The sequence below is a fragment of the Augochlora pura genome, chromosome 11 (assembly GCF_028453695.1).
Source record: "Augochlora pura isolate Apur16 chromosome 11, APUR_v2.2.1, whole genome shotgun sequence".
Classification (NCBI taxonomy): Eukaryota; Metazoa; Arthropoda; class Insecta; order Hymenoptera; family Halictidae; genus Augochlora; species Augochlora pura.
In genome coordinates, this window is record NC_135782.1 from 4,200,425 (window position 1) to 4,213,755 (window position 13,331).

General features: G+C 36.7%; 2 protein-coding genes across 2 annotated transcripts in view; one reads left to right on the plus strand and one right to left on the minus strand.

Moving 5' to 3' along the window:
• LOC144477150 (intestinal-type alkaline phosphatase 1) overlaps window positions 1–13,331 on the minus strand; it is a 39,758-nt gene that overhangs the window by 10,325 nt on the left and 16,102 nt on the right. Inside the window, exons 3-4 of the mRNA XM_078194637.1 lie at window positions 12,538–12,745; window positions 9,677–9,817 (exon numbers count right to left, since the gene is read on the minus strand). Coding sequence (XP_078050763.1) covers window positions 9,677–9,817; window positions 12,538–12,745 — 349 coding nt within the window. The remainder of the gene's footprint in view (window positions 1–9,676; window positions 9,818–12,537; window positions 12,746–13,331) is intronic.
• Window positions 9,485–13,331, plus strand: part of LOC144477151 (caspase-1) — a 55,110-nt gene continuing 51,263 nt past the window's right edge. The window contains exon 1 of the mRNA XM_078194639.1: window positions 9,485–9,881. The gene's annotated coding sequence lies outside the window, so the exon portion shown is untranslated. The remainder of the gene's footprint in view (window positions 9,882–13,331) is intronic.

The window sequence follows — 13,331 nt, forward strand, 5'->3', positions numbered from 1 at the left end:
TTAAATATATGTGAACTTAAATAAAAATAAATATAAATAAATTACCTAAATATATGTAAGCATAAATAAAGGCGAATATAAACAAATTATCTAACTATACATAACTATACATAGAAATAAATCACCTATATATCCTATATTAAAATAAATTATAAACTAAATCACGGTTTAATTAACTCTACTTTGCTGTCCAATTAAACTCAGCTCCTAATCTTAATAATCACCCTAATTACCAAAATCACTTGTCAACGTCTACAAAGCGTAAAAAAGGACACGCGGAGAAACGTGGACGACACGCGGCGAATCGTGGCGGAAAATTAACCGAATTTAACACCAGATAAAAGCGAGGATCCCGCGGTGGAGAACGACGCCATTCGTCGGTAGCCGTGTTCAAGTGCTCACGACGCGAACTCGTCGAACAAAAAAATATCTGGCCCGAGGATGCTGGGATCTGTCTCTGTTCGTTCCGCGATATCTTATCGTTGCCGCGCGCCGCGTCGAGTGCCCACTTCCGTCAACATGTTCAGGAGTGCCGGCAGGAAAATGTCGACAGATAAAAGCGAACAGATAAAAAAAAAGAAGAAGAAGGAGGAAGAAGACGTTGGAAAGCGACGCGGAATCCGCTTCCGATTTTTCCGCCGCGAGACGTCGCCGCTGTTAATTCTGACCGTTTCTAATTCACGATTTGCTTTGATAAAAAGAGCCGGCAAGCTCGCGTTTTTTGAAGCCGTGATAAAAGAGACTACGCTGCGGTTATACTGGTCTATGGTATCTAGTTAACGTCACCGAGGCGTCGTTTGTTAGTGTTAACAATTAAGCGATAGAGGTGCAAGGAAATCGGCCAGGTAAAAAATTGATTATGACGATGAAAGATTTTCGAGAACGAGTTAATGCAATTTTTAGTTTTAGGTTTATTATATGGAATATTATGTGGTGTTAGTTGATTACATTATATTGTTATATAGGGTTAGTTATTTGGTAAATTAAGCAGTGTTAGTTATGTAATTAGTTATGTAAATTGTATAGTGTTAGTTATATGTACAATAAATTTTACAGTATTAGTTATATGGTAAATTTTACAATATTAATTATACAGTAAATTATAGTATCAATAGTATAGTATATAGTATTAATTCTATAGTAAATTGTACAGTGATATAGTTTACATATAGCGAATAAATGAAATAAAAATAAAATTATATAGCAAATTATACAGTATTAATAATGCAATAAATAACATAGCTCGTACATTTACTCCAAAAATATGATTTACATGCTCGACAATTACACAACATCTACAATCTTAACACGAAATATATACACCCTCGTTCAAATATATAACAATAATTGAAAATATTCTCTTAAATTAAAAATAAAAAAAAAATCCCAATTGCACCCACCATTAAAATATAAATACGAAAGAAAAGGTCATGGTATTTGTTAAATAGGAAACGGCGCCTCGCCCCCTGTCCGACAGACAAATTATTCCTCATGATCATTTATGTTCGGGATATCGTTTGCCATGCAAATCCGCGGGCGCAAATGAATTTTAGATTTCAACAAAATTTTAATACGAATCTACATTTTAAATGTATCGCGGCTATTATATATATACATATATATATATAGCGCGTAGGGATTTCCGTAATGTACGTGACACGCGTGTCAAATGTACGCGGCGCGTATAAAAATGATATTTTACCGCGCGTAACTAAAGCACGCGCGTAAAGTTGAAAGCGAATATTTGTATTCCGGGAATATGTTCGCCCGTTATCGTGATTTGGAACGTTGCAAATGCTTTTCTACAAATGGAAAAGTAACATTAAATGGTATACATTATTATTCGAGGGAGCGACGGTATTTATGACGCTTAATAAAATTTGTATTATTGTTCTTCTTGGTTATTATTTGAAAAAGTGACGCGACCAGGCTTAGAAAATTAATTGAGAATTATTTGAGAATTATTTAGTAAATTTTGATTAAAAAATGAGAAACCATATAAATTACTATTTAATACTTTTATCGTTTCGATATTAATCGAAATAATTAAATAATTATTATGTTATGCTATATTATAATATTACTGTTACTTTTAATATGTATAATTCATCAAAGACATATAAATTACAATAACCTTTGCAACATTTTTCCTCTCTTTCTTCTAATATTTATTTATAAAAAAATGGTTCGATCCGCGTATTTTCCTAAAAAATTTAGGCAAACAAAGTAAAACTTTCGCCAAACAACCCCTTTTCGCTCCCGTCGTCGCGAGTCGCCGGCTTTAAATATTAAACCCCGTGTTCAAACGTTACGATGTACAATTTGTTTACGGCCGTCGACGCAATTTATCAGGCGCATCGAGGGCGTGGACGCGTTAAAGCACCCATCAAATTTTTAAGTGCACCATTTTCGGCCACCGTTTATATCGGCCCCCCCCCCTTTAAAGCCCGATAACCGAACCCGCGCCAACCCCTGGAACCCGGGCTTTCGCCGGGATTTACATTTGCTACGATTCTTCGAAGAATTGTAAATCGCAAACTTTTTTACCATGATCGCTATACCATCGGGCCGCAGCTAAATTCCGACCACTTCGGGAGCAACGCCGGTAAAACTTTTTAAATGGCCGGCTATTTACTGCCGGCGGGGACATAAAAAAAAGAAAAGGCCATCGCGCCGGATTTCCGAAACTCTACAAGTTGGGGCACAGTTTTTGCTGTCGCGAATCAAACAATATCGAAGCCAAATTGGAGATTGTTGAAGTAAGACGATAAAAAAATAGCGCGATTAATTTTAAGACCTCGATCGAACGTTTCTTTCGTTTTTTCTGTGCTGCGCCATGCTGGTTATGGTGCAGAAAAATAAAAAAGAGCAAGATTTAAGTATTAAGGAAAATATAGTAAATTATTGCAGAATTTCTATTGTTTATAATATTAATCGATATTAGTGAAAAATTGCTTTTTTAAATAAAGATAAGTAGAAGACTGTACTGCAAATATAATTAACCATTTTATACGTTTTAGTCACCATTTAGTTATTTAGTATATCTTATTTAATTAAAACTTGAATTCACATATTTATGTTTACCTGTAAACAATTTAATACGTGATCGCCCAGTGGATATTTTATACGCAATTATAATTATACGTTTGTTGGATAGTCTAAATATGTAATTAACATAGCATAATTTAATATTTCTGCAACAAACATTACTGGAGGCCGGTAGTTAATAATTCAATAATATTAATAACTAATACTATTAATAATTAATAATAGCTATTAATAACGAAATATTAATAACTACTAATAACTAATAATAGCTACTAATAACGAAATATTAATAACTAATAATAGCTATTAATAACAAAATATTAATAATTAATAATAACTATTAATACTAACATTCTCAATATATTAACATAACATAAACTGTATAAAATATAACCAAAAATAAAATTTGCAAACAGGTTAATTCGATATACATAAATTGCTATTTTACAAGAGGATATTAACAACTTCCTATAATAAACGACAGCAACGGTGAACGGTGAATGAACATTCCGAGCGATTATACGATATTTTTAAAGCCACTCTCGAGCGGACAAAAAGCGATATTTCCAAAAACAACGAGGCATGTATCGCGCGCGGGAAAGGTGTGCAGTAGTGCCCCCATAGTGGCAGTATTTCATAACAAATTACCCGGTGTATTCGGTTTTAGCCGGATACGGCGGAACGGCGCGGCGCGTTATAAGTCCAATATTTTGTCGCCCAATCTCTTCCGTCGTCAAGTGCTTTATTAATCCGGGCCGACGCAGTTACTCTCTTACCATAAACCGGTCAAAGCTAACCGGAAGCAAACAACGCCGACGTCGACCGGCTGACGTTGCAGCGTCCACGCGGAGCGGAACGACGAAGAGTTGTGGCGACATCTGTTGCTACAGATGTGTGGATACATTTTTGTCTATAGTGTAGTGCCTCGCTATATTGCGACATGACAGGGGTAAATGTTATTTTTTAGAGGAGTGTGAAAGCCATTCAAAAAATTGCTATAATTGAGTACTATGGTAGCTTCGATCATAATATGCATTTTTTTCTATACAGTGGTGCTTTGCTATATTGTTTTATTATTTATGTTTTAGTATAAATATAATTTTTAAAGAAATCCAAAAACCATCGTAAATATTGCCAGAAATGAATACTATCAGTTTCAGTATCACTATCGTAATATTAATTTTTTTCATATATAGTGTCTCGCCATATTGTTAATGCCAGTGTGAATATAATTTTTCAAGAAATGCAAAAGCCATCCAAAAGATCGGGCGAAAAATGACATAATTCAAATAACTTAGACTGAAAAGCGCAGTTTCGAAAAATAGTCTTTTTTAATCATTTTTATAATGATTATAAAGAATATTATACCGTCACTTAACATTTTTAGCGTCGTCATTCGGCAGTGTCAAAAAATTCGTCGCGAAAACGTGACTCCAACCATAGACTATATTGTAACGTGACAGAGTGCTCTCTCTTCGCGCGCATTTCTGCGCACAGCAGCCCGCTACCGAAAAGCGTGTTCCCCGCGCGTACGTGCGGGGCCGGGCGGGAATTTCTCGCCTCGAGAAGCGCGTAGCCGGAACGGCGAAATGCGTGTAAAAGGTTTACGAGAGGACTTTAACAGGCGCTCGCGATTGCCGGCGTAAAGTACGTCGGGCGCATTAACGCCGCGGAGAACGTAACTCTCGTCGGACCACGACGGCCCACCATCCTCATCCCACCCTTTCACCCCTCTTCCGCCTAGATTATTCGGATTAAAATCCGAATTTCGGATCCGGATAAACCGGCGCGCCTGCGCCACTGGCTCGACGGATTCCCTTAGATAAGAACTTGTCGCGCGACGGCATCTACAAATCTCCCTTGTAAAACTCAATTTCTTTCCCCGGCGGATCTTCGGAATTAGGGTTGCGGGGCTAGTATAGCGCGTTGTCCAATCATTATGGTAATGTTTTAAAGCGTGATTTACTATGTATGTACGTGGAATTTTTATTGCATTTTTTAATTGGAAATAAGCGAGCTGAAAGAGTGATAGAAGTTAGTGTGTATTGTTTAGTAAAAATTAATTATTAATTTATATTTATCACATATTAAAGAAAGTGAAAGGATAAGAAATTTTAAGATACTTTATACGATAAATATTAACATTATTATTGATATTGCTATTGATATTTATATTGATATTACTATTGCTATTGTTATTGATATTGAAATTAATATTAATACTATTATTGATATCTACGTTAATAGTAATATTTTTTATTAATATTGATATTAATAGTAATATTATTACTAATATTATATTTATCTCAAAGTTTCGTATCCTTTCACATTTTTTACTTTGTAATAAATATAAATTTGTCTAGTTTGTCGAAGATGAAATTAATTGTAGCGAAAAGGAAATCAAACGCAGTTCCGCAATTCTTAGTTGAAAGCCGTAGTCTAGTTTTAATAGAAACGGTTCGAAAACTAATCAGCGAAGTGGTTGGTTTGTTCTGTAATAATACCGTATGAAGAGCGAACTATCGAAGTTCGCGATATCTATTCAGTTTTCACATGTGAACATGAATAAATAGTTCATAGTACACCGTAGCGCATGGTTTATATGCCACTTTTCGAAATTGCAATTACACTTTGCCTCCCCACCACATTCACCGAAACTGCAAATTCTTTGGTAAAATGAAAGTTTTTCGAACGGATATAGTTTTGTCCACCGTTTAAAATTTTATGAGGTTATGTTAGGTTACGTAAATTTTAGGTTATATAAAAATTTCGTCCACCGTTTAATATAAATATCTCGCGTTCTTTAACCAAGAAATAAAAGCGTTATCAATAATTATATATATTAAATTATTTAAATTACTTTGACTCGTAGTTGCACACACTATACACTGATAACATCGAATAAATAAAGAAGATATCCGAGACAAACGAGAGAAACAGCTTGAGAGTCACGTGTTCGCCGTGATCGATAGGAATTCAATTAAATGCTAACACGAAGAATTTAATTGCGTGATCCTCGAAAAGAGGTTGGAGAAAGGAAACGAAGAGAAACCTAGTCGAATAAAGAGACAGAGATTATTGAAGGAGAGAAAGAGAAAAAGAAAGCCGGGGGTGGATGCGTGAGAAAATTCGAAAGAACTGCGAAAGATGGTAAAAGGATGGGTTTGAGAGAGAGAGAGGGAGAGAGAGAGAGAGAGAGAGGATCGCAGAAGAAACTTAAGCCAGGTTTAACTCGGACCTAACCTGGAACGGATTTCAACCTAACTACCCTTGTACAAGACAAATATAACCGGGTCCGATCCTTTTGTAGAATAATTCCGAATGGAGCTTCGGGGGAAAAAGACACTTATCGTTTCTTTTGATAGATTAACTTGTAATCCGTGTAACGTCAGGCGTACGGTCGCATTTTGTTTAAAAATGGAGGAACTATTTATGTTAATATTATATTATTTGATAGTTTGAACGGGATAGGAAATTTATTAAGATATGCGAACGAAATTGTAAGTGATGATAATTATTATGTAATAAGAAAAGATAATGATAAAAAGAAATAATAATATTTTTAATACTGATTTTAATATTTTTAATATTGATTTTAATATTTTTAATATTGATTTTAATATTGATAATATAGATTTTAATATTAATAATATTAATGTACCTTGGCAATATTAGTTTGTATTAGTTATATATTATATTTATGTTATGTTACAACAATATAGCAAATTGCAGTACTTCAAAAATTCTATTCAAAATTGAACCTTCAACTTCACCAAACTCAAAGTCATCATTCAATAAATATTAAGTAAAATAAAAACGCACAGCAGACAAAAGATGAAACAAAACTATAGTCTCAAAACTAGTCGACTAGCGTCTCGTTTTAACAGTCCGTTTCATTTCTAAACCGTGCGCTTTGCACGCTGCATTTCGAAACGGCGAGCGTGCATTTCGAATGATTTCTTTTTTTCTCCGCGGAAAAATCCGGATCATTGCGGCCGCTCCCTGCCCCCGCGTTTCGTTTTTTTCAAACATTACGGCAACGTTGGAAATTCTACGCGAGCGGAATTGGATTCGCGGGCCGCGGATTTAATCACAGTTTCGCGAGCCGAAAAGGCGATTGGTTTACAGAGGATCAAAATTACAACGCGGATACGCGCGGGCGGCGGTAGTTCCCGGGATTCAACAATCGATCGGGGGTGCGCGGGGTAGAGGTAGGGGCAGGGGGGGGGCTAGCGCGGCTGACAAACACCGCGACACTTTACTATCCGAACTACAATTTTTCTAAACGGTTTCATCTTCGCCGTGGCACGAGCGTTTTTTCGAACGCCGCGCGGGGGGTGGGGGTGGAGGGGGGGGGGGGGGTCGTTCGCATTCCCCACTAATTGGAAAGCACGCGTTTTTTTCCGAAACGCCTGCGAAAATCGCAGCCGAACAGGAATTCCGAAAATTCCGCCCGCGCGTCTCTCATTCTACTATACTATACCTTTTTTGACGTTCACACCGTAGACAAAAAATTGTACTGTTTTCTTGTAACCGCGCGCTGTCGCGAATTTGAATTTTTAATATGGACGACGCGTGATCGAAAATGTAATTTTTAGATCGACGATGTTTTTTGAAATGATTTTTATCCATTTTGATCGGTTTTGTTAATTAGCTTATGGTCGTGAGAAAAAATACTTCGTTTTCGATGTAGAGTTAGTGACAATTTATTTGCATTGAAAATGATGTTTATTTTATTATTTCTTTTCCATTTATTTTATTATTTATTCATTTTATTAATGTTAATTTTATGAGTTGTATTGCTGGCGTTGTTAGCATAATTGCTACGATGTTTTGTTGGTATAATTATTAGTATAATTTGTATTATTAGTATCATTAATTAGTATCATTAACTATACTTGAACATATCAATATATCAACAATCAAATATTCCACTAAATAGAACCAGCAACAGTCTCCCCCAAAAAGCCAATTTCCAATCCTCAATCCCATTTACCCCCATTGCCCATAAGAATTCCTTAAACAGCTCGCCTAATTCCAGAAGACGTTCCATAAAATAAAATGCTTCTGTTCCTCGCGCAATACCGTCGTCTTCTTGTGCAAAAGGTTAACGTCGCGTTCTTATTCTGGTAATTTTTCGAGTGTGTTCCACAATTTTTGTCCACCGGGGCGTGCTCAAGTTGGATGGTACGTATACTATACATATAAAGCCACGGTTGAATCAGCGGATTTTTCGTAGACGAGGAACAAGGCCGGAAAAGGGAAGACGAAAAAAATGGGTGTATTTTTGCAGGGAAGAGAGAAAAAGAGAGAGAGAGATAGATAGAGAGAGAGAAGGGGAGAGAGAGAGAGAGAGAGAGGACGTTTTCCGCGACGACGCAAGAACATAAGATGTACATATTGGTTACCAGGGGGCGGTAAAGCTATAAACCCCGCAGTATACGTACTGCTGACTCAATCTCGGAGCAAGAATCTCGCGTTTCCCTATTCGCAACGCTCTCCCAGGAGGCATCAACCTCAATCACGTTCTCGCTAAATATTTGAATTACGAGAATATTAAACTGTACGCTGTTTTAGATGGTCTTGAACGATTTCGAGCATTCTTTAGCGTTTTTCGACGTTTTTGAATGTTTTTGGATGTTCTTGGAGGTTTTTGAATGTTCTAGAAGATTTTTGAGTGTTTTTGGACGTTTTTTAAATGTTTTTGGTGATTCTTGGATATTTTTAAACATTGTTGGTTATTTTTGAATGTTTTTAGACATTTTTGGTTATTTTTGAATGTTTTTGGACATCCTTGGATATGTTTTAATATTCTCGGACATTCTTGAATTTTCTTGGAGGTTATGTCTAGGTTATGTTCTTGAAATTTGTTGAACATTCTTGGACCATTTTGAACATTCTTGGACATTCTTGAACGAAATAGGTATACAAGAAAGCTCCGTGAACCTAGTGTCAAATATTAACAAATACGTATAAATATCATATAGTGTCAGCCTAATTATATAAAATTAACCCAATTATATAGTATCAGCCGAATTATATAATATTAACCTAATATATAGTATTAACCTAATATATAGTATTAGCCAATTATATAGTGTTAGCCTATTGTGTATAGTATTAGCCAATTATATAGTGTAATAATAATGTTGTACAGTATTAGCCTATTACGTATAGTATCAGCCACATCCTACACTGTTACTCGAAGCAAGAAACCTATCGTAAAACTAGCCCACGGAAGTACTACTTTCCTCGGCGATGGACAAGCGACGTATCAAGGAAAGAAACCGCGATAAGAACCGGAAGCGTGTATCCACCGGGAAGAAAATACATCGTGTACCTTCGCGGCGCGGGCCGCGTTCTATTTTAGTCGGCCGCGATAATTCATCGGTCGCGGTACGTCCGCGTAGGCGCCGTGACAGTACGCGCGAGCGATTTAATATTTCTCGGCAAAAATCTCGAGACCGTTTAATGTTTTTCTTTCTCTCGAGGAGCTGCGGCGGCGGCGGCGGTCCCCGATAAATCATCGCGAACAGTGAATCACAGTTCTAAGGCATCGAGGGTGGGGGAGGGGGATGCTGTTCCGTTGCGGATATACCGGAGTTCATTCTTTTGCTCGTGTACGTACCTTCGACGAAGAGGAAATATCCTTCGGGATCCTTCGCCAGCACGCGGAGCGCCTTTATAGTCATCTCGGCCAGCGAGGGGTCGCCGGACCCGTTCGTGTTTCGGTCGACGTCGAAGTCCATGTGGGAATAGGAGAACAGTCCTGGAAAAATCATCGAAACACCGCTGTGCCGTGTGAAACCGGGTGAGCCACCGAAAACTTTCAGGTACAACTTTTATCGATCCCGTGCTCGCCCCTAGACGATCGACACCGTCGCGGCCGTAAGTGAATTTCAGGAGGATTTTTCCGTATTGCGGTTATGGTCCGACGATTTTTAGTTACGTCGAAGTAACGACGACGCTCTTTTTTATCGGATTCTTTTGAGAATTAATTAATTCCTTGGCCAAGCACATATAGTTACTTTTGTTATGTTTGGACAATTATTAAAAATAACTTTCTTAGAACTGAACTTTTTTGAAATAATAAAGGAAACAGTATAGCGAACATTGGAATACTATTTTTTAATTTTGCTATCGCGTGGAATGAGAAAATTAAATAAATATTGTCTTCTTCTTATCTTTTTTTATCTAAAATGCGTTTTTGTTTAACTTAAAAAAATTCAACAACGATCATCTCTATATCCTAACAAATGTTACAATAAAAATCGTTCGAAGTTGAATAAAACTTTTTTTACAAAAATTCTTTAAACGAACTATTGCTCGAACTTTGTTATAATAAAGTGAGGAATTTTAGCGAATTCTAAGAGCAAAATACAATAATTGTTTAAGCAGCTTCGGAACTGGCTGTGCCCCCGGTTATTTAATTTCACGGAACTGGCAAGCTCTAAGCGTCCGCTATAAAGTTGTATTTATGAAAATGATTATACGCTCCCGCGGTATCAGAGATATTAATAATTCGACTGAACCAGTTTGAAAACTTTCTGCAACGTGTTTCATGAAATATGATTGCTCGAGACGCTTAAATGATTTCGACGTTAATGGATTAACAAAACAGCCGACGCGGGATTATTTTCGAAACAAAACAGCATTGTTGACACGTTGTTTTGTTTAAATATATTAATTAAAACATTTATTAAAATACGTCTATTCTGAAGGCGACCTAACTGTTTCTATTGAAATTGCGATATTTAAGGGTTGCTTTTGGAAAGTGGAAATAAAAATATATTGATATGCGATAACAATTGTGACACTGTTTAGGAGATTTTAATTTATAGTTTCTATTGTAATAATAGCAATTATTATGTGAATAATGTTACTGCAGTCAAGGATGAAAAGTGAGAAATGAAGTTAGGTTATTTTCAAAATAAGTATTATCATAATTATAATTGTAATTATTATTTGATTATTATGACAATAATTTTATTACAATAATAATTATAATAAAAAGAAGAAAAATATAAAAATCTATAATAATAACAAAAGTATCATTACTCGAAATATAAAATAGATCACCAAACATAATTCCTCCTGAATTTCACTTCACTATGAGTGTTCTACAGGGTGTTTCATTTATCTGAAACACCTTAAACCTCTCTTTTATCGTTAACAATATTCAAGGAACATAAACAACAACATTCTTCACTCTCGCCTATCAGATCATTCTAACAACAAATTTCTGAATAATTTAAAAATAAATTGAATATATAAATCGACTAAGACAAATGGAACGCCCTGTATAATCGATGGCGAGTGCGTGATCTCTAACGCGAACGTCATGCCGATCACAATTAGGGCAACCTAACTCCAACAGCTAATCGCATTCAAGGATTAATGCAATAATACGCGGCGGTTAATTGTCGAGATCTATGATGCGCAAACCGCGTTATTTAATCCACGTTATATAATGAAGTGATCTGGTATTATCCTTACTCTCCGAACGGACGTTCATCGCGTTACTATTAACCAATAGCGTGGACACGTTCAGCATACTTTCAGCATACAATTGACAGTTAAAGAAATAGACACGTCAACGACAATTTCTACACTACGAGTGAAATGTATAAATTACTAAGACACATCTGAAGGTGTTTTAATTATTATAGTTAATACTACTCTTAACTATCATAGTTGATAGTTAAAAAATAAATATGAAAGCTTCGTATACGCGCCGCCAAGGGTCGGACGCGCGAGGAACGGCGCCACTGGCGCGGAAGAACTTAGAAAAGTAATTTCTAACCTCAAACTGTGCGATACGAAAACTGAGGAAAGCTGGAACGTTTAATTGGCGATTCTCTAATTTTAGACGAATCCATTGGCGTTTCCTTAATCCTACACCCGAGAAGAAAAAAAAATCGAAAACATATTATAAATATATTAACCCTTTGCACTCGGAGCCATTTTAATTGTAAATTTGAAATAATTCTTCTGGTTCGTCGCGTTTCCATTCTATTTAACAAAATAAATTTTTATGCATGTAAAATTTATCAGCTTTACTACTTGACAATTTCTTCGATCCTAAACCTTGTTGTTGCAAAAAATATTTCGGAATGAAATAGAATAATTTGAATGTTTGAAAGGGTTAACAACAATTTCTACACTATTCAGTCAAGTATATCTCATCGATAAAACGTCCACGGGGTGCGCCATTTACTCCCGCGCGTCGAAAGAACGCGTGTCCAATCAATCGAATCACACTGTATCTAAATTCCTCGGAGCAAAAAGATTCGCCGACAGATCGTATAGCCAATTTCCCGGCCGCGAACGAAGCTGCGATCAGAATTTTATCGGAAGTTTATCGTCCGTCATCGTCGACGGTCGAACCCGTTTCGCACGGATTATATTCGTATTCGCTGATAATGAACGCGACAGTAAAAAAAAAAAGAAGAAGAAGAAGAGAGAAGAACGATGTTCTGTGTTCGTTACCAAGAAGATAGTTCACTTTCCGCGGGTCGACGTTCACGAACTGCTCCTTGTTAGCGACGTATTTCGCGGCGACGTTCCGCAACCGGTGGTTCCTCGACCATTCCTCGATCAGATTCCGTCCGTCCAATCGTCTGCCGTCTTTCTCCGGCTCCTCCGGGTCCTGGACCACTTTCGGCACGAAATGACGCCTGCCACCGCCGAGCACCACCTATATACACATACACACAGACAGACACACAGAAGATATGCGATCGGGTAACTTTATTGGCGCGTATTTTATCGGGCCTCCCCCCCCCGCTCCACCCTCCGAGATAAAACTGGATAAAGCTCGAGTAATAAAGTTGGACAATCGGCGAGCGGACGTTCCCGCGGACGGGGACGGATCGGATTCGTGGAATTAACCTTCGACTTTAAACCCGAAAGCACGAGAAATCAATTCTAGTTGCCCGGAGACTCAGGCGCGCGTTCGCTGGTCTATTTAAGTTGTCGGCGATCTTTTTTCCGTGGGCCGTTCGTTTCGTTCGATTGATTTCGCTCATTCCGTTTATTTAGTTTAGTTCATTTATTTAATTTAGTTCATTTATTTAGTTTAGTTCATTTATTTAATTTAGTTCATTTATTTCATTTGTTTCATTAATTCCATTTGTTTCGTTCATTTTGTTCATTTATAACATTCATTTATTTCGTTCATTTTGTTAATTTATATCATTCATTTATTTCGTTCATTTCGTTCATTTATTTTATTCGTTTATTTCACTTATTCAATTCGTTTCATTAATTTCCCTCATTTCGTT